Source organism: Chlamydomonas reinhardtii, chromosome 2 (genome assembly GCF_000002595.2).
Source record: "Chlamydomonas reinhardtii strain CC-503 cw92 mt+ chromosome 2, whole genome shotgun sequence".
In the NCBI taxonomy this organism is placed as follows: Eukaryota; Viridiplantae; Chlorophyta; class Chlorophyceae; order Chlamydomonadales; family Chlamydomonadaceae; genus Chlamydomonas; species Chlamydomonas reinhardtii.
The window spans coordinates 718,827-743,739 of record NC_057005.1 but is presented as its reverse complement, the minus strand read 5'-3'; the positions used below and the strand labels follow the sequence as shown (position 1 = coordinate 743,739).

Genomic DNA, 24,913 nt, shown 5'->3' with positions numbered 1-24,913 from the left:
AGCCCATCCTGGCGGATTTCGGGAAGCGCCCCACAAGCAGAACTAGGGGCCAAACGCTGCAGTACAAGGCTCGTATGTGCACGTTATGACGTAATAAGCACAAACAAAGCGTGGGAGGGCTAAGTTGCGCGTCCGGGCGTGGACATGTCGGGACATGTCTCCACATTCAACACATGCGCACTGACACAGCTGGGCTCTGAAGCGCTGGTGCGCACGAGTTCACGTCTAACACGGCTGCCGATGCACATTGTCCATTCGTCACGCGGCAGAGAGTTGAGCGCGGGGTGGTCTGGGTCGAGGGGATTTCCATGGATAGGATCCCGCCGGTGACCGAAGTCTCAGAACAGGACCGCTGATGACACGGAGTGATAGTGCTCGTCAAGAGGAGTCGATTGACACCACTTTAATATTAATTGGAGGGGTTTTAACCCCTGAACAACAAGGTTTTGTCCGTCAGGGGGTCGGTCGTCCCCTCAAGGGGGGTCCCGGGGGATTTCGGGGCATGGGGTCTGGCACTTTGTTTCCTACCCCCCCCCCCCCCTGCCTGCACCCAGACCTGCCCAGACTAGCCTTTACCGGAGCTCGCTCCGCTAATCTGAGGTCCTGATGGAGGGGGCGTGTCATCCCTCTGCCAGGCTTCGGGTTCGTACTGCAAGGTGCAAGACGCCCGCACCGGTGTAGGCCAGAGTGCCAGACTGGGCTGCGACGGGCAAGGCACGCGATGAGAGGATTCAGCGACAGGTCATCAGGTAATGACGTCGTGCCTTGCCTTTCCAAACACTCTGCAGCTACGAGGCAGAAATGTGCACGCCGACACTCACCGCGTGTGTGGGGCAGCCCTTGCCGAGCAGCCACGCCAGGAATTACGGCCTTGTCAAGCCCTTGTCATCTATGCAACAGCACAAAGTGATGTGACGCCACTGCTGCTGAACTGGAAGCCCAGCTCCCACACCGACCCCACTCCCACACCGACCCAACTCCCACACACCGACCCCACTCCCAAAGCGGCGACGAGGAGCCGCACCGCAGCCGCCTCGGCTTTGGGCTTGGCACCGCCGTGTGTGCCCACGGCCACGAACGGCACGTCGCTCAGAAGACAGGTCGCAAGTGGTACGTCCTCACACGCACAGAGCCAGGACATGAAGCGCGGGTGCACGTCGCCGCGCGCCAGGGCCCAGAATGGGTCGGCGTGGATCACGGCGCGCATGCGCACCGCTTGTGTGCTCCCTGTGTTAGATAAAGGAGCTTGTGTGCTTGGGGGAGGCTGCAGAGAGCACGGACGGCAGTGGTGTAGCGGTATGGGGCGAGACGCGCGCCGCGGAAAGCTGAGGCCGCTTTTGGGTTCCCCAACTTACTCGCCAGTGACCATCAAGACCACTGGATGGCGGTCAAGGACGGATTGTTACTTCTTGAGGGGCCACAAAGCGACTGCGAGGGGGTTCGTGCCAGGGGGCGTGCACACCCCAGAGCCCAGGCGGCCAGGCCCATACCCGTAGCACCACCACAGATGGGCAGTGCCGACCGGACCACCAAGCCACAGGCACAGAAGCAGTCAGAAGCGAGCTCGTCGCGTCGACCGCGGTAGCATGGCGGATGCCAGAGGCCACCGCTCAAAACTTAAAACACATGGACTGTCAGGCAGCATGCACGCCAGGCACAAGCCGGTGCCACACCGCTCGCACTGATCGTGGCTTGGTGCGGCCAGTGCGGCGTTGGGTTGAGAATGCTTTCACAGTTCCATCCACATACCGGGTGTATGCTCAAGCGTTGCAGTACAGGGTAGTTGAGGATGTCGGTCGCACATTTGATTGGGGAGGGCCAAAAGGCCCGACAGAAATTGCGGAAGCGTTCCGAAGAACGACGACCGACGGGGATGGAATAAGTTTTCAACTGGCACTGTCGCGACTCGGTTAGACCTCACAGTCTGCGACACTGCCCCAAGCGCAAGGATACCGAAACATGTGCGCCGGAAGCACCAGACCCAAACTGGGTCCGAGTGATGTGCGACCGGCCGCACGATGGTGGGGCAAATTTGTGAGTAAATGTGTCTACTCTGGCGCAGTAGCCTTGCTTCTGATTCTGAGCGCGTTTGAATCTTTCTAGCAGATAATTTACATTTGCTCAGAGGCGCACAGGGCCCCTATGCTTTGCTCATGCTGGACCATCCAGTCCGCGGCAATTGTTGCCGATTCAAGATACTCACATAATGATGGCTCGTTTGGACCAATCTACAAGCATGAACTTGTAACATCAATCAAGCAGGCGAGGGATGACACTGGTGGCGATGACACAGCAGCAGGCACGAACAGTATCAGCTGGGTGATAAACGACCTACTAAATAACAGGCGGGCACAGTCACAAAAGCTCAAAACGTGACCAGAAACTTGCTAGAAATGCAAACTGCTATGCGCCGTGTGCCCAACGTAGCTGCTGCTTCCATGAGGCATGTACGCTGTGTGGGTCTTCAAAGGGCAGCTGCGCCGTGGCAGTCGCCGTGCCGCCACGGACGCGCAGCGTTGTCCCCTGTGCGAGCCAAGCCTCGGGCAGCAGCGACGAGAGGTTTTACGAGCCCGCACCAAGCTTCTTCAGCGCTATCGGCAAGCCAGAGGTGTGATGCGTGTCTCTCCGAGACTCTCCGAGACGTGTTTGAGTACTAGACGTTTGACGGACTAGACGAATCAGAAGCCTCAAGAGTCGAAGTTGCCTCTTGCGCACCGCAGGTGGACGCGCTCAAAGCGATGTTCCAGAACAACTTCAGCGATGAAATTATCCTCAGCATACTCCAGGCCCTGATGGCAAAGGCTGTCGCGCCAGTGAAGGACGAACTGGGCGAGCTCAAAACGGAGGTGGCGCGCCTCCAGGGGGAGCTGAACCTCACCACCGCGCAGTACCTGAATACACTGGGCCTCCTCCACATGCGCGGCCTGATGGGTAAGCTGGGCGGCACCTGTGTGGCTGGGCCCCGACCGCTCCACTTCCCCGCTTCTCAACCAACGCTTCTCAAAACCGAACTCCTCACAACGGAATGGTTGCCTGCTTGCGCAAACGTGGCGCGGCTCCTCTCGGCTGGCACGCAGAGCACATCCAGGACACGATGCACACGCGCACCAACGTGCAGTGGGACACGACCAAGGCGAAGGACTGCTGGCGCGCGTACCTGGCCGAGCGCAAGAGCCTGCAGGAGTGCCTGAAGAAGAACAAGTAAGTGTGTGCGGCACGGGATCTGAGCGTGAGCAGCAGCTGGGTTTGGGGCAGCAGAGCTGCAGCAGGCTTGTGCCGGCAGGGCGACCGACCTCGTGATGGCTGTGCGTGTGCAACACCGTATGTGTGGCAGGGATGGGTCGGTTGCCCGTCCTTTTCACCGAAGAGTCCCGGCCAGGGCAGCGCGGCTGCGCCAGGGGCTTGTCGCCACTCTCCCTCTGTGCTTATCCCCCTGTCTGAGAATTGGAATGAAACCCCCTCCTCTCACACTCCACACACAACCGCCTGGGATGGCTACCCCCGTCTCTCGCCCCCTGCCTCAGCCCAAAGACAAAATACGTTAACTTGCCGTGACACCCTGCGTGCCCTGGTGTTGTGCTTCGTGTAGCGTGAGCCCTACAGATGCTCCAGATGCGATGACGAAGATGTACGAGACCCTGTCAACCGCAGTCCACGACTCACGGTCCCCGGAGGAGTACCAGCAGTGAGCAATTTTGATGCGAGCCGTTAGCAAATGCGCGTTGGTCACTAGGGGGGTGTACCTCATGCCGTGTACCGTAACTGTCATATCAAGCTTACTAATGTATCGGTAACCTGCTAGTTCAGTACTGCATGGCTGCGACGTGGCTCCGCAGATGTTGTACCATCTTCCTGCACTAATGAGCTGACCCACCCATCCTGTGTACAGGACGAACACGAAGCTGTACATCGGCCCTCCGCTGAAGGACAGCCGGCAGCGCGCCATGATGGCGTGCCTGTGCAAGGACGTGAACGTGGCTTACGAGTACCGGGTTTAAGGCATCGCTAGCTCTGCTCTTTCACGGATGCGTTCTGCTGTGTAGCATGAACTCATAGCGGGGGCGTCGCCTGGCGATTGCAGGCCGGGGGTTGTGGCAGATGTAAGGGCAAATTGGGAATGAACCGCAGGGGTATAGGTACGCATTTGTTACCTGGTAGCAGCAGCACTCCCGCAGACGTGCAATCGGCGGGGGCTTCCGATGAACCAGCAGGCAGGCAACGGCTGCAGTTTCCCGCAAGATTCTAACCACGTTTTTTGATTTCGTGGTTTAAATGTGAAGTTTGCCGGAGCGTGGGTAGGGGGGAAGGCACGATGCTCCATGGCTGCGGTGTACATTGCATGCGCAGGGAAATGGCCGTACTACTATTGTCATGTCTGACTGCATCATGTGTCATGATGCAGTCAGACATGACAATGGTAGTACGGCCATTTATCTTCAATTGATCGAATGGTTTGCCACTAGCTGGCAGCACAGTGCAGGTCGCCAACCAAGTGAGGCGTCAGTAAGAGCCAAGGGTGTGTTAGAGAGCACAAGGAAAGACAAAAAAAGTGTGTATGTGTATGCCGCCGTTGCGCACTTTCTGAGTGCGGTTGAACGTCGGGCCTTCGCGGCGGCGCGTTGCAAGGCGGCAGCGGCGCTGCTGGGCCCCGATGGCTGCTGCTGCAAGTGTGGCACCAAGGCCGCCAGGTACAGGCATGGCATGTGCGGCGCGTGCTACGAGTGGGAGCGCCGGCGCAAGTAGTGCGCAACTGTGTGTGTTGACTGCTGTAGTTTTGAGGGCCCACGGGACGAGGCACGTTTGCTGACTCGGATGCGACATTGCTCCTACGGCTGCTGTTGTATGTTTTGAGGGCGCTCGGATGCGACCTGGTTGCCGTGCAAGCGAGCAGAGTACTGGTAAAGCCACTCGTTCCTAGGTGCCCTCGCGCCCATGCACCCACTGCATGGTGCACTGTGCCAGCCACTTCTCACGCCTTGCCGCCGGTGCTGGATCGGGAACTTGCCGGTGCTCACTTGTGTGCTGGCGCAGCCCATATTCTCCTTTGGCACGCAGGCCGCTTGCGTGCCGGACTCAGACTGAGCCGCACTCAGCAATACAACCTGATTGGAGTTGCCCAGCGACTGACCCAGCTTGCCACAGGCACGCGGCATCCGTGCCTTCCTCTCGCGGCTGTTAGAGGTGCTAAAGCGCTGCGGGGTACGTGGGCTAGTGGTGATTGCTAGTAAGTGCTGGTGGTCTGTGGACGGCTGGGCTTGGGCTGGGTTGTGCTCCATGTTAGGTGTACGACCGTTGGGCTGTGGTGCGGTGCTGCCTGCCTGCCAAACATTCAACGTCTGGACTTGGTTAAATCCGTAATACCGACCTCGACTGGCTTTCGGCATGGCGTGGGTTGACACGGCCTTTGCAACTCAATAGTGGGCCAACACGGTACTGGCCCGCCAAGCATGCACAGCGGCCGGACGCACAGGCGGCGGTCGTGTTGGCTTGCCCCTTCTCCATAAGGAAAGGGAGGAGCCCTTGCGGTCGCATCCAGTTCCAGGGGGGACCCTTGTCGGTTGCCAACCTCCAGAGCCCTACTGAGCCCTTCAAAGCCCGCCAGAACTCTCCAGAGCCCGCCAGAGCCCCTCAGAGCCCGCCAGAGCCCTTCAGAGCCCGCCAGAGCCCTTCAGAGCCCGCCAGAGCCCGCCAGAGCCCGCCAGAGCCCGCCAGAGCCCGCCAGAGCCCTCCAGAGGCCTATGCAACTAGATTCCATTTGGAGCACAGGAGCAGAAGCACCCCCATTCGGGGACCAAACTAGCTGCATGTATAAGTGTTGCAGGCGTTATAAGGGCCCCCCGGCCCGGGCCTCGGTTTCTACAAGGACAGGAATGCACGTTGTGCTCACCACCTTGTAACCACACACAACAAGATCCCTCCAAAGGCTGAGCGGCTCTGAAACAGCCTATGTCAGAAATGCCAGACCACCCTAAAAGCAGCAGGAGGCCGCTTTCTAGCTCTGGCTGCCTGCAAAGCAGCTGCAGGAGGACCAGGGAGGACCTGCTTACAGCGCGCTGCGCAATGCGATGAATTGAACGAGCGCGGAGCGGCTTACCCCCAACGTTCCCTGCCCCAATAAATACGATAATGTTTACAGCTAATTATACGCTAGCAAGGTTGGAGCGGGGCCTGCAAAAATGGCCACTTCTCGGTTTCACTCCAGTTTGGGGCGAGTTTCGCATGAGTGTGACAGGGGGGGGGGGGTAGGAACAAACGTTTTTGACCCCATGCCACAAAACCTCCCGGACCCCCCGACCGACCGACCGACCGACCCCCCCTACCGTACGACCCCCCAAAACCCCCTCAGAACCCCTTAGTTTTTTGTCAGGTTGGTGCCAATTGACTGCTCTCGGTGAGCTCTATCGCTATGCAAATGATCCGCCTTGGGAACACACCTTGACCGACCGACATTTGGACGTGTGGACATGTCCACCCGTCTGCCGACAAGTATCCTGATAGTCTGGCCTGCTATGCAACGGCTTACTCCAATGTTACTTGATAGTACGAAATGTGCATCGTTCATCCATGCAAAAGCCGGCCGGCACCCGCCTGTCCCTGACCAGTTCCCCAGGCATCTCCCGACATGCCGACACGCCGCTCCCCAAACTACCCCATACTATGCATGTGTGCTAAGTCTGGGGTATACCTACGCATGCCTCGTTGAGCTGCACCCATTGCGCCGCGCGCCGCAGGACAGAAGCGCTAGGAACAAAACTTGGCACGAACCTGTGCAAAACCTCTTGGGACCCCCGACCGACCGACCGACCGGCCACTTTGAGGGGTCATAACTTTGCACCCAGAAACCCATTTTCAATTTTGAAAGCGGATTCGTGATTTTCTCGTTGAGCTCTATCCATTTGAAGCATGGGGTCTGTTTCGGAAGATTCTACCCCCCCCCCCCCCCTGAGTGTGACATGAGTTTTAAATGAGTTTCGCGCGAGTTACCGCCGAATTTCCTGCGAGCCACCCCTGCGCCCCGCCTGCGCGTGCCCCCCAGCGCCTATCATGCACTCCAGCGAGTCCCACCCGCACTCGGGCTCAACTGTCAGCCGTGTGAAACCGTGTGCGCCAGGGTGCGCCCAGAGGCAGCTCATGGAAACCGGGTCAGCTGTCATGACCTGGCGTGTGACCGTGCGTATCGTGTGGCTGAGTGATTTGGGTGTGGTTTTGGCGTGTGGGAAGAGGGTGCCCGAGGGTGGTTGGTTGGCCCGACACGGTGTATTGCATGGGAGGCCGACATAACAGATCTGCAAACATCGGAATGAGAGCCCGGGAGACGTTCTGCCATCGCCGACCACCATGATCAGTCGCTCTTTGCGCTGGCCGATCTGCCCAGACCATGGAGCTATGTTTGGACCTATCTGACTGTGATCGATATTATCCTGAGCAGAGTCGCCGTCAGGCACACGAAACGTTCAGTGTCCTATCGTAGGGCGCGACACAGCCCCATGCGTCTCTCTGAGTTGACACGCAGCTCACACACACAGCTTCCCAAAGGGCGTGCGCACGACTATGCACTCCCACTCGCGCGCCGCGCCAACCGCCAGCCTCCGCCGTGCTCCACCGTGCCCTGCCGCAGCTTCCAACCCGCGTGCGCGCTCAACTGCTCATTCCCACTCGCGCGCCTGCCGACTAGCGCCAAATGCCCGTGTGCGTCACTACAGTCAGGTAGCTTCCGAGCCGGGCTGCCGTACAACTACCTGCTCCCACTCGTGCAGCTGCCGACTCGCACTGAAACTCCTGTACGGCTGCCGGGGTTGGGGTGCCGTACACGAGTGAGCTGGGGGTTAGTCGGAGCTGTCCTAGAACATACATTATACTATTTGCTGCACATCTAAGCACCTTCCGACAAGCTGACAAGGGCACGCAAGGGCTAAAAGGTGCGCCAGCAGTGGGCACGGTCAGGCCGCCGACACAGTTCTACTGGCAATCTGGCATGGTGCTCCATACACAAGCCGTTGACCGCCTGCAACCTGCATATGAACGGTAGCTGACGCACATTGCCATACAGGGGAATCCTCCTGTCCCTATCTGCGATACGCCACATTTTTAACTGGGCCACAAACGCCTGCTCTGTCCTCTACATGCCGCACAAGATCTGCCACCGAATAGCTAACACCGTCTGGTATCAGCCGCCTCCACGCCCGCAGCTTGGTTACGTTGGCCGGCCCCACCACAACCCCAGCGCTGCACACTCTCCGCGCGCTCCTCTGCGTCACCTTGTTACCACACCTCCACCCCGCGCATGACCGCATGCATTCCGCCTCCGGCGGCCTCTAAAGGCCCCAAGCCACTTGGGTATGCCGCACTGCCGCGGGCCCTGTCACTCTGTGCCACCGGCCCCATGGCCCCATGGCCAGCGGTACCACTCACCACGCTCTACGCAGACGCACAAATGGCTGGAGGGCACTGTAGCAGAGTCGCAAGCAGTGTGTCTTATTGAAACCTGGTGTCGTGACCTGGCGTGTGACCGTGCATATCGTGTGACTGAGTCACGTTCATTGTCCTATCATAGGGCGCGACACTGGAACGCTACAAGTGGCCCAATCGGACCCCATCAATGATCAAGAATAGCCCCCACCATCGTGCGGCCAGTCGCACATCACTCGGACCCAGTTTGGGGCTGGTGCTTCCGGCGCACATGTTTCGGTATCCTTGCGCTTGGGGCAGTGTCGCAGACTGTGAGGTCTAACCGAGTCGCGACAGTGCCAGTTGAAAACTTATTCCATCCCCGTCGGTCGTCGTTCTTCGGAACGCTTCCGCAATTTCTGTCGGGCCTTTTGGCCCTCCCCAATCAATTATGTGACCTTCATCCTCAACGACCTTGTACTGCAACGCTTGAGCATACACCCGGTATGTGGATGGAACTGTGAAAGCATTCTCAACCCAACGCCGCACTGGCCGCACCAAGCCACGATCAGTGCGAGCGGTGTGGCACCGGCTTGTGCCTGGCGTGCATGCTGCCTAGCAGTCCATGTGTTTTGAGTTTTGAGCGGTGGCCTCTGGCATCCGCCATGCTGCCGCGAGGCGTGGGCTGCACTCTGCCGGCTGCTTGTGGTTCACCTACCAGTCTACTCGTGCAGTCTACTGGTGCGCCCCGGCTCATGCGCCACACTCGTGTCAAAAGGTTGGCGCTATCAGTTTTAGTTTCCCCGCAATGACGAATGCCGCGTTCTGTATTCTGCTCGCACATCACCCGGCACATCGGCGTTACTCTCGCCCGCTTCTCGCTGGCTTCCACGCCCTGAGTCCGTGCCCCTGCTGAGTCCGAGCCCCCATCCCCGCTCACTTACCCACCCCCAGCCCGCGGCGCCCTGAGCTACCGAAGGCAATATCATGACCGGTAGTATGGCTGCTCGCAGCCCCCAGCAGACCTATATAATACTTCCACCATCCGCCAGTCCATCCCACCCCACCCCATCCCCACACCGCATTCCGGGGCGCACGGCATGGAGCGCCCTGAGGGGGGAGGGGCAAGCCGGAGTACTGCGTAGCGGTAGGTGTTTCCCTTTCCTGTTGACATTCTGTGCGAACAGCTTATGTTGGCGACACCTGGCGGCTGGCACCTGAAGACCTGATCATGCGCCTCCATCTGCGCTGTATGGCGCACCCGACACTTAAACACTGACAGCAGCTCTATTCCTTTTTTTGCCTGCGACGTTTGATGCTCAACCACTCTACCGTATCACCGAAGCCAGAAAACGCGGCGACGGATGTTGATGGGCTTGACTCGTTACTTGAAGTGCTGCGTCAATGGCTATGCTTTAAGCAAGCGGTCGCTTGCTGAGCCGCCGCTGCTGCGCCGCTGCCTGCAGGCGCTGCGCAGCTGCTGCCGCCTGCATCGCCAGACGGCGCCACGGGGCCGCCTGATGCCGCAGTGGCCGCAGCGGCTAGGTTGCCCACGTCTGCATCACGGCGACAGTCGCTGCCTCACCGAGTGCGAGTGGCTGCGGCCCGTGGGTACCGTGGGGACCACAAGCAGGCCGGGCACAGATGTGTGCAGAGTTGGCAGGGGTTTGGGTGACTGGTGGCGGTGGCTCCTTGAGGCGTGCACGCGGTGCACCCCAGCACTACCCCAACACACCACACGATACCCCAACACGCAAGGCCTCCTGGGTCGCCGGCACCAGCTGTGCCGCCGGGTGCTGCCCTCACGCCATACGCCCTACCCGTGGTCGCCATCCTCGCATCTAGCAGCGCCGCCAACACCGGTGCGTTGCTGCTGTGCACTGCACATGCGGCGCCCCTGGCATGCCAGCCAAGCGATAGCGCCCCCACGGCGCCAAGCCAGCGGCAACCCTGCACGCAAGTGATCCGGCAAGGCTCGCCCAATGCTACATCTGCAGCTGCGGCTGCAGTTGTTGTTACGTCTGTGCCGGAGCCAGCGTCTGTACCTGCTGTTGCGCCTGCTGTCTCCTCCTTGTGCCTCCGCCACCCTTCCCTGCGCCCAGGAAGAACATCTGTGCAGCTGCAAGCCTGCAACTGTGGGTCACCTCCACCTGCAGAGGCCACTGATGGCGTAACAAAGTTCCCAACCTGTGCCCCCCTGTAGCACTCGCCCGCAATGCTGCGTTGCTGACCTGCTGCAGCTCCACCCCGCCCACACCAGGCACTCGAGGCCGCCCAGGTCGCCCGCAGCTGCTGGTGCCTCCGCCACCACAATGCTCGGCCCCACGCCGCGAGAGAGACGCCCCCTGTGCGCCCGCAACGTGCTCTGCGCTCGACTGGCCTGATCGCTACGACTGCGAGTACCGTAGATGCAGCCGGATGGCAGGCTCTAAGCAGGCTCAGCCCAGATGTGCCATAACGCAGCTGACGACCTTGCTGCATGCTCATGAAGCTATATTACAGGTACGGCAGTAGACTGCGACACCAAAATTTACCATGAAATAGTCTTTGCATGTTCCCGCCCAAATCGGAAAGGTCTCAGTCCACAGTCATTGCTCTCTCTTCTCTACCGGCAGCAACACCTTTCCGTAGCAATGCATACATGGTTGGCTATCACCGTCAATGCAGAGATGATATGCACGCACACGCTCCCGAACCACCTTGCCCGCCCCCCCCCCCCCGCCTCCCCGCAAGCTTCCCTCACGTTGTGCCCGCCCGACCTGGCCCTGCCCCATTTAGCAGGCCCGTATTTGCCCAAGGTGTGTGTCTCAAATCATTAAAAGAATGGCAGGCGGACTTCGTTCACGTTTCTAATTCTGCCGATGCCCCCAACGTGCACTAGGAGACTTCCCCAACCTCCGGGTTGCCGTTCGTAAAGGATCAAGTAGAACAGCAACAAGACGCGATCGATCGGTCTGGGTGCTGCTTGCACCACTGGATTCGTCGGCTGCCCGTCGCGGTGCCTTTCTTGCCAATGCGGGAGTGACCCTCCCCTCGTTGACCCCTCCCTCCCGGCCCCGCACAGGCGCTAGCGGCTAGCATCTACCCGCCTCCGGGCCCCCTAGTATAACTATTATTACTTGCTCGCTCAGAAGACATCAAAGCGACCGCCCGCTCGCCCTCGGACCCGCTGCCATTCGCCCATTCGCCGCGGGCCGTGCGTGCCGAACTGCCGGTGTCCCTTGAATTGGGCAGCTGTGAGGGCCTGTTAACATTTTTACTGCGATACGCGTGACCTCTACAAAATAATCTTTGCATGCGCGCTACAAAAACTGAAAGCAGAGAGAAATGAGGAAACACTATTCGTAGACACTGACGCAATGTAGCAAGCGTGTCTGAGGGACTGTAAATGACACGTAAACTCAGGAGCACGTCGATTCTAGCGCTAGCGGGTAAGGGAGACTATCAAGGGAGAGTGAGGGGCACATGCGCACTTGAAGGGGCACCTCGTCTGCTTATTCATCACTGCAGTTTGTATTTGCTGTCCGTACCTCGGCAATTGATACCACGGACCTTCGCGAAGGCCGCGCGAATGGCCCTTCGCAGGCCCTTCTCGTGCCCCACCGGACTCCCGCTGACCTTCGCCGCTATTGTTACCCGCGCGCCCGTAGGATTGGTCGCCGGCCTAGCACTCCTAGCAATGCCCACCCCAGCAGCTGCTCTTGAAGCGCAGTCTGAGGTTCAGCATGTGGGCGACTGCCCGCACGCGTCCTGCGTGGAGGCAGACACACGCACCTTCGCGACGCCGGTGGACACAGCCGCGGTGTCTACCCTTGCCGATGTCGACGGCGCTCTCGCAGACGTGCCTGCATGCTGCAGCGCTAGCGGAAACCAGGACACAGCTGCAGATAATGTAGAGGATGGGGAGGGAGCTGGCGAAGGCCTCATTGCAGGCGGCGGGCAACAGCAACAGCAGGAGGAGCAACTGGAGCAGGCGCCCTACCTCCTGACAGAGCCGGTAGACGTGTCGACTGCCAGCGATGCATTGGCAGCGGCATTTAGTGACGGTGGCACATCGGTGGATGCCCAGGTGACAGCGGGCGCGTACGCCACAGCAGCGTCCGCGGCCTTTGGCACGCTCACAGCAGCGACAGCAGCTGGCACAGCCGGCAAGCGGGAGGCCGGCGCCAGAGCCAGCGCTGGGTCTGAGGCTGGTGCCTCTTCCTCCTCCGAGGCCTCGCATCTCGTGTCCCCCGCCTCCACGTCTGTCACAGCCGATGGCAACAGCAACGACGCAGACGTTGCCGCAGACGCAGCCACTGCGCGCCGCGCCCTGGCGGCGACCTACCCCTCGCTCGTCGCCAACGGCTCCGCCTCCGCCACCTTCCCCTCCGCCGCCTTCGGCGCCTGGTGCGCCGCCGACGTGGCCTGCGCCGCCGCCGGCAGCCTCAACCTGACGCTGCTGCACTCCACTGACGCGGCCTCGGTCGCCGCCATCACGTCCGGGGTGCTCAACTGGCCGTCGCCGCTGAGTGCCGCCGCCGGCAGCGGTGTGGTGGTGACGGGGCAGGCGCTGGTGTCGGGGGTGGTGGAGCTGCAGCTGGAGGCGTACGCAGCCAAGAAGGTGCGTGCGGGGCGGGGTGGTGGGTGCGTGGTGTGGGGCGGGTGGGGCGTGGAGCGGGGCGGGAGGGCGGGGCAGGGGGGGGTGCGCAATGCTTGGCCACGACGCAGAGCGCCCCTGGGAGGTGCGGGGGCGGGTGTGGCAAGTTGGGGCGACGAAACGATGTACACTCGCCGATGTAGGCGGTGCTCACTGCTCACCACCACAGATTGCACCAACGCGCCATGTGCCATTTGCACACGCACACACAGGACATGCCCATCTGCTCGACCTCCAGCGGCACCGGCTCCTGCTCGGCCCAGCTGGTGATCCCGCTGGTGTCGGGGGCGGTGGATGTGACCAAGAGCACCGCATGCATACGCCTGGAGCCCACCATACTGGGTGCGTGTGTGCATGTATCCGCAAGTACGGCACGCCAGCATCTCCATGTATACACCGCACACGCTCGTCGCGCCACCCACGCCGATACCCTGAGACTCGGTTTCGGGTGCAGGGTCTCGGTTTACGGGGTTCTTGAACTCGACGCCCCCTTACTCCGCTCCCCCACAGCGCCTGCTATGCTAGTGTTCCTGGCTACGCCTTCACTTCTTCGATCCTAATCCTGAATGTGATCCCCCCCACCTCCGGCTCTCCCAGGCACTGGCTACCAGGCAGTGGGCTACCCCACCGGCGGCACTGACGGCACGGCGGTGGTGGGCATCATCACCAACAACGCCCTGCGATGCAACACCACCAAGTTCGGTGAGGCCGTGGTTGCCTCCGCTGTATGTGCCGCGGCGCTGCAGCGCTGCTGGCCGTGTACGGCATGCCGGTTGACGCAGACCCCGCTGCCGCTCTTCACAGCTCATGTCATATGAATGCTTGGTGTGGCTGTGTGCGTGCCTGTGCGGTTGTGTGGCGCTTGTGGCAATGACGCGCAGGCAAGCATGTGGTCATGCAGTACAAGCAGACGTCGGCGGTGCCGCCCTCCCCGCCAGCCTCCGCGCCGCCGCCGCCGCCCGCGCCGCCGCCGCCGCTCAACGCAACCGGCGCTGTGCTCACCTGTGAGTTTCTGTCGGATGGGGCCTATGACTTTGGACGTGGCTGCAGAGCTACTCCCACAACAACAACTGCCGTAACCAGCAGCAATCAAGGTCCAGTGCTGTCCCCCGCGCTGTGGTCTCGGACGCTCGTCAGTGACGGGGGCCGCCTCCTGCGAGAACCCCTCCATGCAGCATGCGCAGGAGCCCACCCTTCCGCTGCCCAGTCTCCTGCCACCTGCCCAACGACCCCTGACTACTTGCCACGCTGTTTGGTCCTGTGATTTTCCCGTTCCGCCCGTTCCGCCCCGTTGCCCTACCTGCCCCCTGACCCGCCCCCCTGCTGCAGCTGAGGTGGAGCTGAAGGTGGCGGTGGTGGTGGGCGTGTCGTTTGACGAGCTCAAAGCCAACAACGACACACTGACACAGCTCAAGGTTTGTGCGACGTGGATTTGTGTGCGTGTGTGCTGCGCTGTGCGTTTTGGCGTGTAGTGCTTTCCAACATCAAGACCGAATTTCAAGTGTGTGTGTGTCCCTACCTTGTGACTCATCAGTTACTAACTCCCTCTCTCCCCCTTCGCGCCCCTCCCTCCGCCCCGCTCCCGCCCGCCTCCCCCCCCCACACACAAAAAGACCTCCCTGGAGGGCTCCCTGGCCTCCTCGCTGGACAGCCAGGTGCCGGCGCTGCTGCTGCTCAGCCGCGGCCTGGCCAGCGCCAGCAGCGGCACCATCACCAGGATCAGCAGATACGCGGGAGCTCAGACGGTGGGGTGCCGGGCTGCCTGGCCGGGGTGACAAGGAAGGCTGTGTGGTTGTGGTCGGCATTCCAGTGGGCGTGAAGGGATGTGAGAGCGAGCCTGACGGTGCTACGATGCATGCAATGAATGAGGAGGAGCTCCTGTCACTGGTTGAAGCCTTTGAAATGTTCTCGGGAGGGGTTGGCTAAACGGTTTGCCTGTGTAGTCTAGCATAAGTTGTGGCTGCCATCACCAGCATGGCCTCGAACCCAATCTCGCATCGCCCGCTTCCCACCATCGCTCCACGCTGTCCACCCGCCGCCCCCGCAGACGGCTGTGACGGTGGATTTCGCGGTTCGGGTGCCCGCGGGCGCCACTGAGGCCCAGATCACGGCGCTCATGTCGCTGCTCACAACCAACACCACCGCCATATTCGCGGGCAGCGTGTACACCAGGTGCGTGGGCGGGGTGGGGTGAGCGGGTGCGTGCGGGGTGGAGGTTGCGTGGGTTCGGTTGTTTGTTTGTTGGGCTGGGTCTCGCGACTCCACGCTACGCCGCGCTGTGTAAGACTGCAAAGGCTATGCGATGCCCAGAGGGCAGCTTTAAATGCTTACAAGCTGCATGCGGCACCCAGTTGGCTTTCCCCTTGATTGTGCGTTCCTAACACACGCGCAAGCCCCAACTTTCTCTTCCTTGTCGCCTCTGACACAGACCCCCCTTGTCCGCGCCCCCCACCACCACCAAACACATGCCTCAACCCGCTCGCCACGCAGCAAGTTCATGGGCCCAGCCGCCGTGACGCGGGTGGTGGCTGAGGATGGCGGCAGCATTGGCGTGGGCGCCGCTGTGGGCATTGCGTTGGGCTGCCTGGCGGGTCTGGTGCTGCTGCTGGGAGGCGGATATGCGCTGTACCGCTACCGGGCGTACCAGGCGCTGCTGCCCAAGGTGCGTGATTGTGTATGAACGTGTTGATGAGCACAAAGGACAACACAGCGCAAAGGCAGTGTATGACTGTATGACATTCCTTCGCATACCTGCTCCACCGGGCTTACCACCCGGAATTCGCGTAACCCCCCCTTACCCTACCCCCCCCCATCCTGGGCACATGTGCGCCCCCTCTCCCTCGCTATCCCCCAATGCACTCATGCCCCCCTGCACTCTCCTGTCCCTGGCCACGCGCTGTACCTGCTGTTTTGTTCCACTTCTCCCCCCTGCTGACTGTGCTCTGTCCACGCAGCGGCCCGACGGGGACTGGGACGAGTACGGTGTGGCGGTGGTGCAGCCACGCAAGGACAAGGACAGGGACCGGGCGGCGCGGAGGGAGCAGCGCGTCAAGCCCTCCGCGGTGGTGCCCCTCGAGTCGGAGGTGAGCGGCCGCCGGGGTCGGGCCGCCGGAAGGGGCGGGAGGTAGGGGCGCGGGTCCGGGGCGGCATACAGGGGCGCACGGATGCACCGGCACCGGCACGGCAGCCGGGCATGCAGGTTGGGCGTGTGCGCGCACACCACACCGCATCGCAGCTTAGCCTTGTGTGTGCTTGTCATGACTGCAGGCTGCGGCAGTGGTGCCGCCGCCTTGGGCCGGCGCCAATGCGCCAACAGCCGTGGACCCAGCCGCGGCGGCCATGGCACAGGGGCAGGTGCAGCAGGGGCCGGGCGGCATGGCGGGAGCTGGCGGGGGCAATGCGGCGGCGGCTGGAGGCGGCGGCGTTGGAGCTAGCGGAGCGGCTGGTCGCGTGAGTGAGGGCGGCGGCGGGCCCGGCTTGAAGAGCGAGGCTGACCTAAAGGCCGCGTGGGGTTATTAATGGAGCCACGGCGGCTACGGTGCTCCAAAAGGGACGTGATGGACGCCCGCGCGCGGCGGTGCCTGGGGTTGCGCCGCATGGCGTCACAGAAAGTTTGCCGGGCACATGCATAGAGAAGTTTTGTGGGTGGCAGGCACAGAAAGGGGGCAGGTACATACGGTAGCAGGGCACTGTGCGCAGGGGGTGGGCCCCCCGTGGTCACGTGGTGATTAGTGCTCTTCGCACGTCCTTAGATTTGCGAACGTGATCTTTATAAGCGCGCCGTAATGACAATCAACTGACAGGCGATGAGTTCCGTTTAACAAGTTCGCAGGTACCGCTGGGTACCTCGGCTAGCGTTCAGCAAGGCTTGTAGCGAGCGGGCTTTGGGGTATACCCGGCGGGAAACGGTTAGGGTGAGTCGTGACGCGGGGCGGGCGCGGCGACGCTGCAGCCTGCATTCTGCCACCTCCCAGAGAGGTCATTAGCCACAACTACAGGTCATTGGCCACTAGTCTGCAAGCTGCGAGCCTTGTCATGGAGCCCGTCCCGGTGGAGGGCGAGATTCCCGACAAAGATGCCATTCATGAGCTCTGACTGCGCATGCAGCGCGACAGGCGCCAGTAAAGGCCGTAGGAAGCTGTTTTGGAAAGCGCCGATACACTGGGATTTGTGCATTTTTATGAGTGACCGCGAGCGACTGCGCATTCGCAGAGTTCTCACGAACGGCAAGCTCCCCGTTTTCATAAGAAAAGTGGACATACTTGAACCAACTAGTTGTTCAAGTCACAGATACATGTGTTCCGGAAGTGAGCCGCACTCGGTTTGCGGTTGGCAGCTGCTGCACTGTCGGCTGTCGGTCGTGTGTGCTGTCTTGTTCACCAGCCACGTCTTGTCGCGTTGAAAGGCGAACGCATACACATTGTCGATGCAACCTTTCGCCGGCCTGCAGCTAGCCGGCTGCTAGTGTTAGTTTGTGAATGTGAGGTCCATCCCAGAAAGCGCGACTGCTTTAGCAAATAATGGCCAGCTCGACAACAACACAGTATGCCGGCTGCTGCGGCCTTGCGGGTAGAGCCTCCAAAGGGCCTAGCGAGGACTCAATGCAGCGTGGAATCATGGAGGCCGAGGGTACTGACAAGGCAACCAGCTGGCTAAAGAAGACCTTCAAGAGTGCAAATAATGGGGAGCTACAGGGCACACAGTCGTCAAAACTAGGAACCTGGTACACTGGCGCGCGGGCGTCCTTCAAGTCCTTCCGGAGCGAGTTCGATATCCGCAGCCACGCAGAGACGGTGGTGCAGGCGCTCTCCACGCGCCGCGTTTACCTGCTGCGCTACGTCCGGTGAGCTATGGAGGCACCAGGAGGGAAATGAACGTGTTTACTCGCGGTGTAGGATGGCAAGGCGGGGAGGGGGCAGCCGGGTGGCTAGGGCAGGGAGGGGGCAGGGTGGGAGGGGTGTGCATCAGGGCGTTGTCCCCCGCTCGTGAGCATTGCTTGGTTCGAACCGCCTTGTTGCGCTCTGGTTGCTGTGTGGTTTCACCCTTGCCTGGCTCTGGGTCACGACGCACCCCTTGATCGGCGCTCGCCCACATGTGACTCCTGCACTGCTGACGACAGGGCCGCCGTGTTCGTGCTCAACGTCCGCACCCTGTTCATGTGCGCCTTGGCGTGTGCCATCGTGTACCTGTGCGAGTCTGACCACCTGGATCTCAGGTGCGCCATCTGGGGTGTGTCGCTCGTGCTTGGCCTTGGGATGTTACATGCATGGCACGTGCTCCCGAAAAATCGTGTTTCTTTCTTCCTCCTGCTAGCATACCATCACCGTGTACGAACACCCTTTTACTGGCGCACTCACAGATTCCGGCTGGACTTCAGCATCATCAGCGTGGGAACAATCTTCCCGCTGGTGCGTGTGTGTACCGTGGCGTACCGAACCGGTGTGCTCAGACGCGTGTGCGGGGGCATGGACGGGCGGGCATGGACACACGTGCCCAAGGCACCCTCAGCCAGCACCCACCGGCTGTCGAAGACATGTGCACGTACGGGCGCATGGCGCGCCCCGGGATTGACTTGGCTGGAAGGGGGGATGGGCACAACGAAAAACCTGTGCTGGCAAGCAGCAGAGCTCAGATCACCAGTAGGCCTTGAGCCTGCGGATTGGGCACGAACGTGTCAAGTGTGGTCGATGATGCCTCACCAGCTGTTGCCGCCTACCCCACCTCCATACGTGCAGCGCTTTACAAGCCCGCCTCCCTCCGGCCCCTGTCACGTGTGTTGCTACCTGCAGGTGTTCGCTATCCAGCAGGCCTTCACGCGGCGCGACGAGGCGCTGAAAGAAATGGCGTTCCTCAAGGCGCAGGTGCGGGCGGGCGTTGGCGGGCGTGTGCAGAGAGTTGCAGTGGTGGAGGGTGTGTGGGAGGAAGCGCCGGTCACGTTGTGCCGTTGCGGCCGGGGCCTGTGACGCATATAACGCCGGTGACGCCTCGCTCCACCGCCCCCACCACCTTGGCCCCTCCTTGTAGCTGATGGGCATCTACTTCTGCAACCGCGACTGGGACATATCAGATGGGCTGCTGGTCAGGTGCGTGGGTGGGTGGGGACTGCAAGGCAGTTGGGGTAATGGTCAGGTTCCAGGCATTGTCAAGTTTTGATTGACTTCGTTCTCTACACGCGCACTTCCTTACCTGCAGGTCCAACCTGGGCAATGACGCTGCAGAGCACGCCGTGCGCTGTCAACAGCTCATCATCAAGTTCCTCACCACACTCAAGCAGGTGCGCTTCGTGGCCGCGGGTCTGCTGGGTCGTGTCAAAGACAGGCAATACAGGCATTGATGCCCCTGGTGCCATTCCTGAGCGCGCGCCCGTGCTCATGTTGCCCCTGCACGCAGTGGCTGGTGTCTCGCACGGTGTATGAGAGCGAGAGCGAGCGGCGCTCCCTGGAGGCACGCGGCTGGCTGCCGGCGTTCGTGCACGGATCGGGCCACGACCTACAACTCGATGCCAAGCGCAGGTCGGTGGCTGCGTGCGTGCGTGTGCTGATGCACTGGAACGGGTGGGTGGGGGCGTCCCTGCCTGTCAAATGCCAGCCAAGCTGCCGCTTTACTGTGTGCGCATGCCTCTCCTCACATGTCTGCCCATGTGCCCCCTCCCTGTGCCCCGCCTGTTCCGCCGCGCGCCCCGCCACGCACAGCGCCTCCTTCACCCAGCGCGTGACGGACTCTGAGAGGGCCGACACCCAGAAGCAGATGTACTACCAGTGCTACCACTACCTGTCGCAACTCAATGTGCTCAACGAGACACTCACCGCAAAGGCCAACTACCCCAAGGCCGGTGGGTGGCGTGGGCGGCGTGGGTACGTGCCTGTGTCGCAACGCCCTAACACGTGTCCAGTCGTTTGCCAGCACTGGCGCACGTGATTGCTTGCCCTCACCTGCTTCCCCTTGCTTGCCCTTTCCCGCCTTCATGCAAGCTTCTGCCCATCATTAACACCGAACCGAACCGTGCTCACGCGCAGGCGAGGGCGGCATGAGCCGTCTGGCTCAGTACATCGCCAAGAGCACGGAGGCGCTGGAGAAGCTGCGGTACCTGCGCGAGTACCGCACGCCCTTCATGCTGCGCCACGTGTCCTTCATTCTTATCCTGGTCTCCATCTTCCTCATGTCGCCCTACTTTGCATTCATGTGCTTCGACAGCAAGTGGGAGCAGGTGCGCTTTCATTCTGATTGGGCACAGGCGGTGTTCGTGCCGCATGTCCGTGTTGTGATCACACACATCGATCTCTGATGGAATGTGTTGGTGACCAGCATCACGGGTCGCGGCCGGGTTGTGCGCTGGGTCTGCAAGGCCCATCATGGTCGCCAAGGTGGTCATGCTGGTTGATCACCTGCATCCCCACAGGACCGCACTGGTTCCTGCCCGGCCGGCTACGTAATGGCGGTCCTGTATGTGAGTACCGTATGGCAGCGCCGCAAGTAAGGGGTGTTGAACACCTCCTGCAAGCTCCGTCGGCTATTGCGTCGTTGTGTTCTATCGGCACACGCCAGTGCTTGCACGCTTGCAGCGCTGTGATTGCAGCGTCGCGCTTTAAGCGGTCGGTGCTACGCTACCACACCTGTTGCATGCTCTAGAGGCTGTTCGTGCCTCGCTGCCTCCATGCACCTGGTTTACAGTATGTCGCATGCACGCGTGCTGCGCCTTGCGCCCGCCTCCACCTGCTGCAGGTGGTTGTGGTATGCACGTTGTACGGGGTACAGGTGGCGCTGGAGAACCCCTTTGACGGAGAGGGCATGGTGCGTTGATGTGCGTGTGTGTGTGTGTGTGTGTGCGTGTTGGAAGAACAGCAAAACGAAGGACTTACGTGTGTGTGTGTGTGTGTGTTGGCATCGTTTGTGTGACCTGCAAGTGCCTGACACGGTCATACCTCCACCACCGCTGCACAGGACGACGTGTACTTCGACCTGCCGCGGGAGTTTGAGGAGACCATGCAGCGCTACGGCCGCGCCGGCAACTTCCACAAGGCCAGTGCCGGCACCATCGTGGGAAACAGGTAGGGGCGCCAGCAGCTGCCCAGAATGGCCAGAGATACCATAAATGCAAACACGCTGCTGCTGAACCCAGCCCTGTGTTTCTTGCTTTGCCTCCCATCTATTCGCGCATGCCAAAGCTCGTGTATCAATGCCCCTCGCTGCCTGCTCCTACCTGCCCCCCGCAGTGTGTACGTGGTGGGCGCCAGCGGCATACCGCCCACCGGCTACTCCAACTACCCAGGGGGGCTGGCCGGCACTGGCAGCGGTGGGGGAGTTGGGCAGCAGCAGCAGCAGCCCTACGGCATACAGCTCAGTGTGCAGCAGCCGTCCTCACGCGTCGGCGGCGCTGCGGGGGCGGTGGCTTCTGCGGGTGGTGACTGCTCGCACGTCATCACAGTCAGGTATAGTGGCGGCACCGGCAGCGGAGGCGGCGCCATGCACGCTGCGGCGGGTTATCAGGCGCTAGCCCTACCGCCTACTCAGCAGGCGCTGCCGCTGCGGGGATCTGCGGATCCGCCGCGGCCACAGCACACCGCGGCACACATGGTCGAGCCCGGCAAAGCCGCCATCAGCACACCGCCTATGGGGCTCGCCGCCGCATCCGCCGCCACCGCTCTCGGCGGCATCAGAACCAACGCCGGCGCTGCCCCGCGTGCCGTGAACACGGTCGTGAACACGAAGGGCCATATGACTACCAGCAGCAGCAAGCTCGGCAGTAGCTGCACCGACACAAGCAGCCTGAGCGGCACTGGCGGCGGGGGTGACGCGGGCACGCCCTCACCCGACGTGGCAGCCTTGCCGACCGCGCCAAAGGCGAATCCGCCCTTCAGCAGCACGCAGCAGCAGCAGCAGCAGCAGCGTTCTCCTCCGCAGATGCCGCTGCCCACAATCAGCATCAAACCAAATGGCAACCCGGGTCCGGGTTTTTTCGCGGCCGCGGCACCGGCTGCCCGCACTGCAGCACCAACTGCGCTGCCTGCGGCGCTGATGCCTGCCGCCTCTGACGCGGCGGGCGTGACCGCACTGCCGGTGGATGCAACTGCCCCCAATTGCGACAGCCCTGCCCGCGATCCGTCGCCCTTCTCAGAGCCTAGCTTCCAGACCACTCTATTGACGGCTGCCAAGCTGCCCGGCGTTATGTCGTATGAGCAGCTTCAGCTGCAACAGCAGCAGCGACAGCACTGGCAGCAGCAACAGCAGCAGCGGCTCATGCAAGATGGCACGGGCTTCCAACGCAAGGTGAGCGCCGGTTGAATGCGTTGCTAGCCGCATCAATGCATGATCAACATGTGACAATGTGGTGCTGGGCTGCGGGGCGTCTGACACTTCTGCCTCGTTGATGCACCGTACGCTGCTCGTAACCCATGCAACCTGTTTTATTGAATTCCCAGACCGCCCCGCCTGAGCACCATCAGCCTGATGCCACGGCCGGCCCCACTCGGATGGCTCGTCAGAGCGGCGGAGGCAGCCGCGGCGGCGCCGCTGCCGGCGGACCTTTCCAGCGCCCCAGCCTGGGTGTGGCTGCAGCCAGTGCCATCGCGGACTCCAGTGCCCAGAGCACCCCACGCGGGCCCTTCCAGCGGCCCAGCTTGGGTGTACCGGTGGGCGCCGCCGCAGTCGGCCTCATGGATTCACACCCGCTGCTGGTCGCGGGCGGCTCGGGTCCGGGCACCGCCATGCGCCACTTGCAGGGCGGCTCTCCCGCTACCTCCTCGGCTTTGGGGAGCGGCGCAGGCCGTGGCAGCGGCGGCCAGTACCGCATGCAGCAGCGCAGCGCGCGTGCAATCGGCATCGGGAGCAATGCTGGCCGTCCGCAGTTGCTTGCGGGTGGCAGCCCCGCCTCCACGGTGCCCGGCACGCCGCTGATGCCCGGCAGCCACGGCACCAGCCTGACGGGCATGCACGGCGGCGTCGGTGTCAGCAGCCGCACCAGCCTGGGCGGCGCCGTGCTGCTGGCCATGGACCAGGAGAGCGGCGCGGTGGGGACGGTGCTGGTGCCGGACATGCCGCGGGGGGATGCCGACTCGCCCACAGCGCAGGACGCAATCGAGGTGCGATATGTGTTCCGTGCATATCGCTGTCAATTGTACATGTGCCTCTCGCGCGCGCGCTCTTTTGTTTCGCTGCGGCGCTCTGATTGCGTCTGAAGCACTGCTTGCCTTCCTCGTCACATCTCACGTCAAGTCTCCACGCCAAGTCTCAACCTGTGTGCCGTGCCGTGCCGCCGTGCTGAGCTGTGCCGTGCTACGGCGCCGTACCGCATACAGGCTGACCTGGCCCGGGGGATGTTCGGGCACCTGCACGTGGCCTCCGTCCCCCTGGGACTCAGCAGCAGCAGCCACCAGCCCTCTGCCTCCCTTCTACTCGGAGGCGTGTGCACGCCGACTGGGCAGCAGTCGCCGCCCCTTTATTAGATTGTGATGACCTTTGAGAGCAGCGGGCAGGCTGCGGCACCGGTACGCGGGCCTCGGGAGGGCACCGACCAGCGTTGGACTGGGGAGCAGCCGAGCACGAGGGGCGGGGGCAGGGACCACCGGTAGGCTTGCACCTCTGCTGTCGGCGCCTCTGCTGGCGGATGGCAGATTACTGGTTGCGGGGTGTCGGGTGCCGGGTGGACATGCGCCGGGGCCAGGGCGGGTTGTGGCTGTTTCCATTTATTAAGGGTTTGGGATGTAAGTCGCCTTGGTTATTCGAGGGATTAAGACTGAGGTTACGTAGTACGGAGGTGCCGGTCATCATTGTGTGCACTACCGTACTGACGACATGCTCGGGATTGGGAAGCGCTGAAGCACTGGTGGGTGGCACAAGCGATGGCTTCGGTACAGCAGGACCGTAAGCGTGGGTCGGTGGGTGGCACTCTGAGCTTGGCGGCCTGCGTGCAGGCCCCAGTGCGGTGGTATGATCGTGCCGCCAGCATCTTGCATTATACAGCCAGACCCAGTTGCAAGGGGAGCACTCGGCCTTGCCTGGATGGGGAACTAAGGCAACTGCGGTGATGTGGCTCCAAGAACTGCTTGCGAAGGCGGCCAGCCACCAGCACGATGTGCGTGGGTAACGTGAATGCATTCTTTTAAGATATGTATGTGGTTGGAGAAGTGGTTGGATGTGGTGTCACAGCCAGGTGGTCCGCGCCGCCGCTATCGTATGCGTGTACGTATGAGTGTACGAGTGAATGCATGCCCTCTCATCAATGCGAATGTACCGTATAGCTAACTCGTGCGCCTCGTTTATTGTAGATGGATTGTCGTGAACTTGCTATATTTATGCTGGAGGGGATGCCGGGACGGATGTGCGGGGCGGGGACATATTACGGACCGTGTTATTTATATGGCCAAGTAACACCTGTGATTTGGCGGGCGGTGATGGCAGCCTGCAGCCGAAGTGCCGTGGTGCGCGCGGATGAGCCATATGCGGTACTTCGCCCTCCGCAAGGAGGCAGGTATGGATGTGCGCGGGGGTAGGTCGTAAGTGTGGCCGTGCTCAAAGGGGGGTCAGGCCACTGCAATGACTCATGACTCATGAGCTCCACACAGCGGCTCCGGTTGAGGTCTGACACGTTTCGATGGGACAGGTCAGGACAAGTAAGGCACGTCGATATAAGAATGCGGATGTTACAGAGGGGACAGTCCCAGCACCCGAAGACGCCGAGCCATCACATGCTATCAGGGCCCAACTTGACTCCACCAACCCCGACTTTGCTGCAAACCCTCCCGCGGGCAAAGTCCGTGTGACTCCGCGCACAGTGAGTCCTAGCCAAGCCTCAACCCGCCAGAGCCCCACCGCTGTGCCTCAACGTCACAAGCCTAGGCACAGGAGTGCCGGGAAACGTCTAGGCCGCAGGACACACGCACAGCGCAC

The 24,913-nt window shown here is 61.6% G+C and overlaps 4 protein-coding genes across 4 annotated transcripts; 3 read left to right on the top strand and 1 right to left on the bottom strand.

The window, feature by feature from the left end:
- Nucleotides 1-2,372: 2,372 nt before the first annotated feature.
- CHLRE_02g078500v5 (uncharacterized protein) lies at nucleotides 2,373-5,358 on the top strand. Its single transcript, XM_001701815.2, has 5 exons — nucleotides 2,373-2,608; nucleotides 2,721-2,931; nucleotides 3,078-3,201; nucleotides 3,590-3,685; nucleotides 3,890-5,358. The coding sequence occupies exons 2-5, from the start codon at nucleotides 2,739-2,741 to the stop codon at nucleotides 3,996-3,998; spliced, it is 522 nt and encodes a 173-aa protein (XP_001701867.2). The 5' UTR covers nucleotides 2,373-2,608; nucleotides 2,721-2,738; the 3' UTR covers nucleotides 3,999-5,358.
- Nucleotides 5,359-7,271: 1,913 nt separating this feature from the next.
- On the bottom strand, nucleotides 7,272-10,983 carry CHLRE_02g078476v5 (uncharacterized protein). Its single transcript, XM_043059194.1, has 3 exons — nucleotides 10,434-10,983; nucleotides 10,209-10,338; nucleotides 7,272-9,944 (listed from the first exon to the last, which is right to left on the bottom strand). The coding sequence occupies exons 1-3, from the start codon at nucleotides 10,497-10,499 to the stop codon at nucleotides 9,790-9,792; spliced, it is 351 nt and encodes a 116-aa protein (XP_042926828.1). The 5' UTR covers nucleotides 10,500-10,983; the 3' UTR covers nucleotides 7,272-9,789.
- Nucleotides 10,984-11,523: 540 nt separating this feature from the next.
- Nucleotides 11,524-17,509, top strand: CHLRE_02g078450v5 (uncharacterized protein). Its single transcript, XM_043059193.1, has 11 exons — nucleotides 11,524-11,819; nucleotides 12,039-12,991; nucleotides 13,240-13,369; nucleotides 13,625-13,729; nucleotides 13,909-14,031; nucleotides 14,357-14,442; nucleotides 14,641-14,772; nucleotides 15,075-15,199; nucleotides 15,518-15,689; nucleotides 15,982-16,110; nucleotides 16,295-17,509. The coding sequence occupies exons 2-11, from the start codon at nucleotides 12,068-12,070 to the stop codon at nucleotides 16,544-16,546; spliced, it is 2,178 nt and encodes a 725-aa protein (XP_042926827.1). The 5' UTR covers nucleotides 11,524-11,819; nucleotides 12,039-12,067; the 3' UTR covers nucleotides 16,547-17,509.
- A 54-nt stretch (nucleotides 17,510-17,563) lies between these two features.
- CHLRE_02g078400v5 (uncharacterized protein) lies at nucleotides 17,564-24,579 on the top strand. The gene is made up of 15 exons (XM_043059192.1): nucleotides 17,564-17,870; nucleotides 18,147-18,242; nucleotides 18,387-18,435; nucleotides 18,817-18,888; nucleotides 19,052-19,110; nucleotides 19,220-19,301; nucleotides 19,418-19,539; nucleotides 19,720-19,859; nucleotides 20,044-20,234; nucleotides 20,427-20,474; nucleotides 20,750-20,818; nucleotides 20,969-21,075; nucleotides 21,241-22,294; nucleotides 22,447-23,106; nucleotides 23,323-24,579. Exons 1-15 carry the CDS (start codon nucleotides 17,644-17,646, stop codon nucleotides 23,467-23,469), a joined length of 3,123 nt encoding a protein of 1,040 aa, XP_042926826.1. The 5' UTR covers nucleotides 17,564-17,643; the 3' UTR covers nucleotides 23,470-24,579.
- Nucleotides 24,580-24,913: the final 334 nt, after the last annotated feature.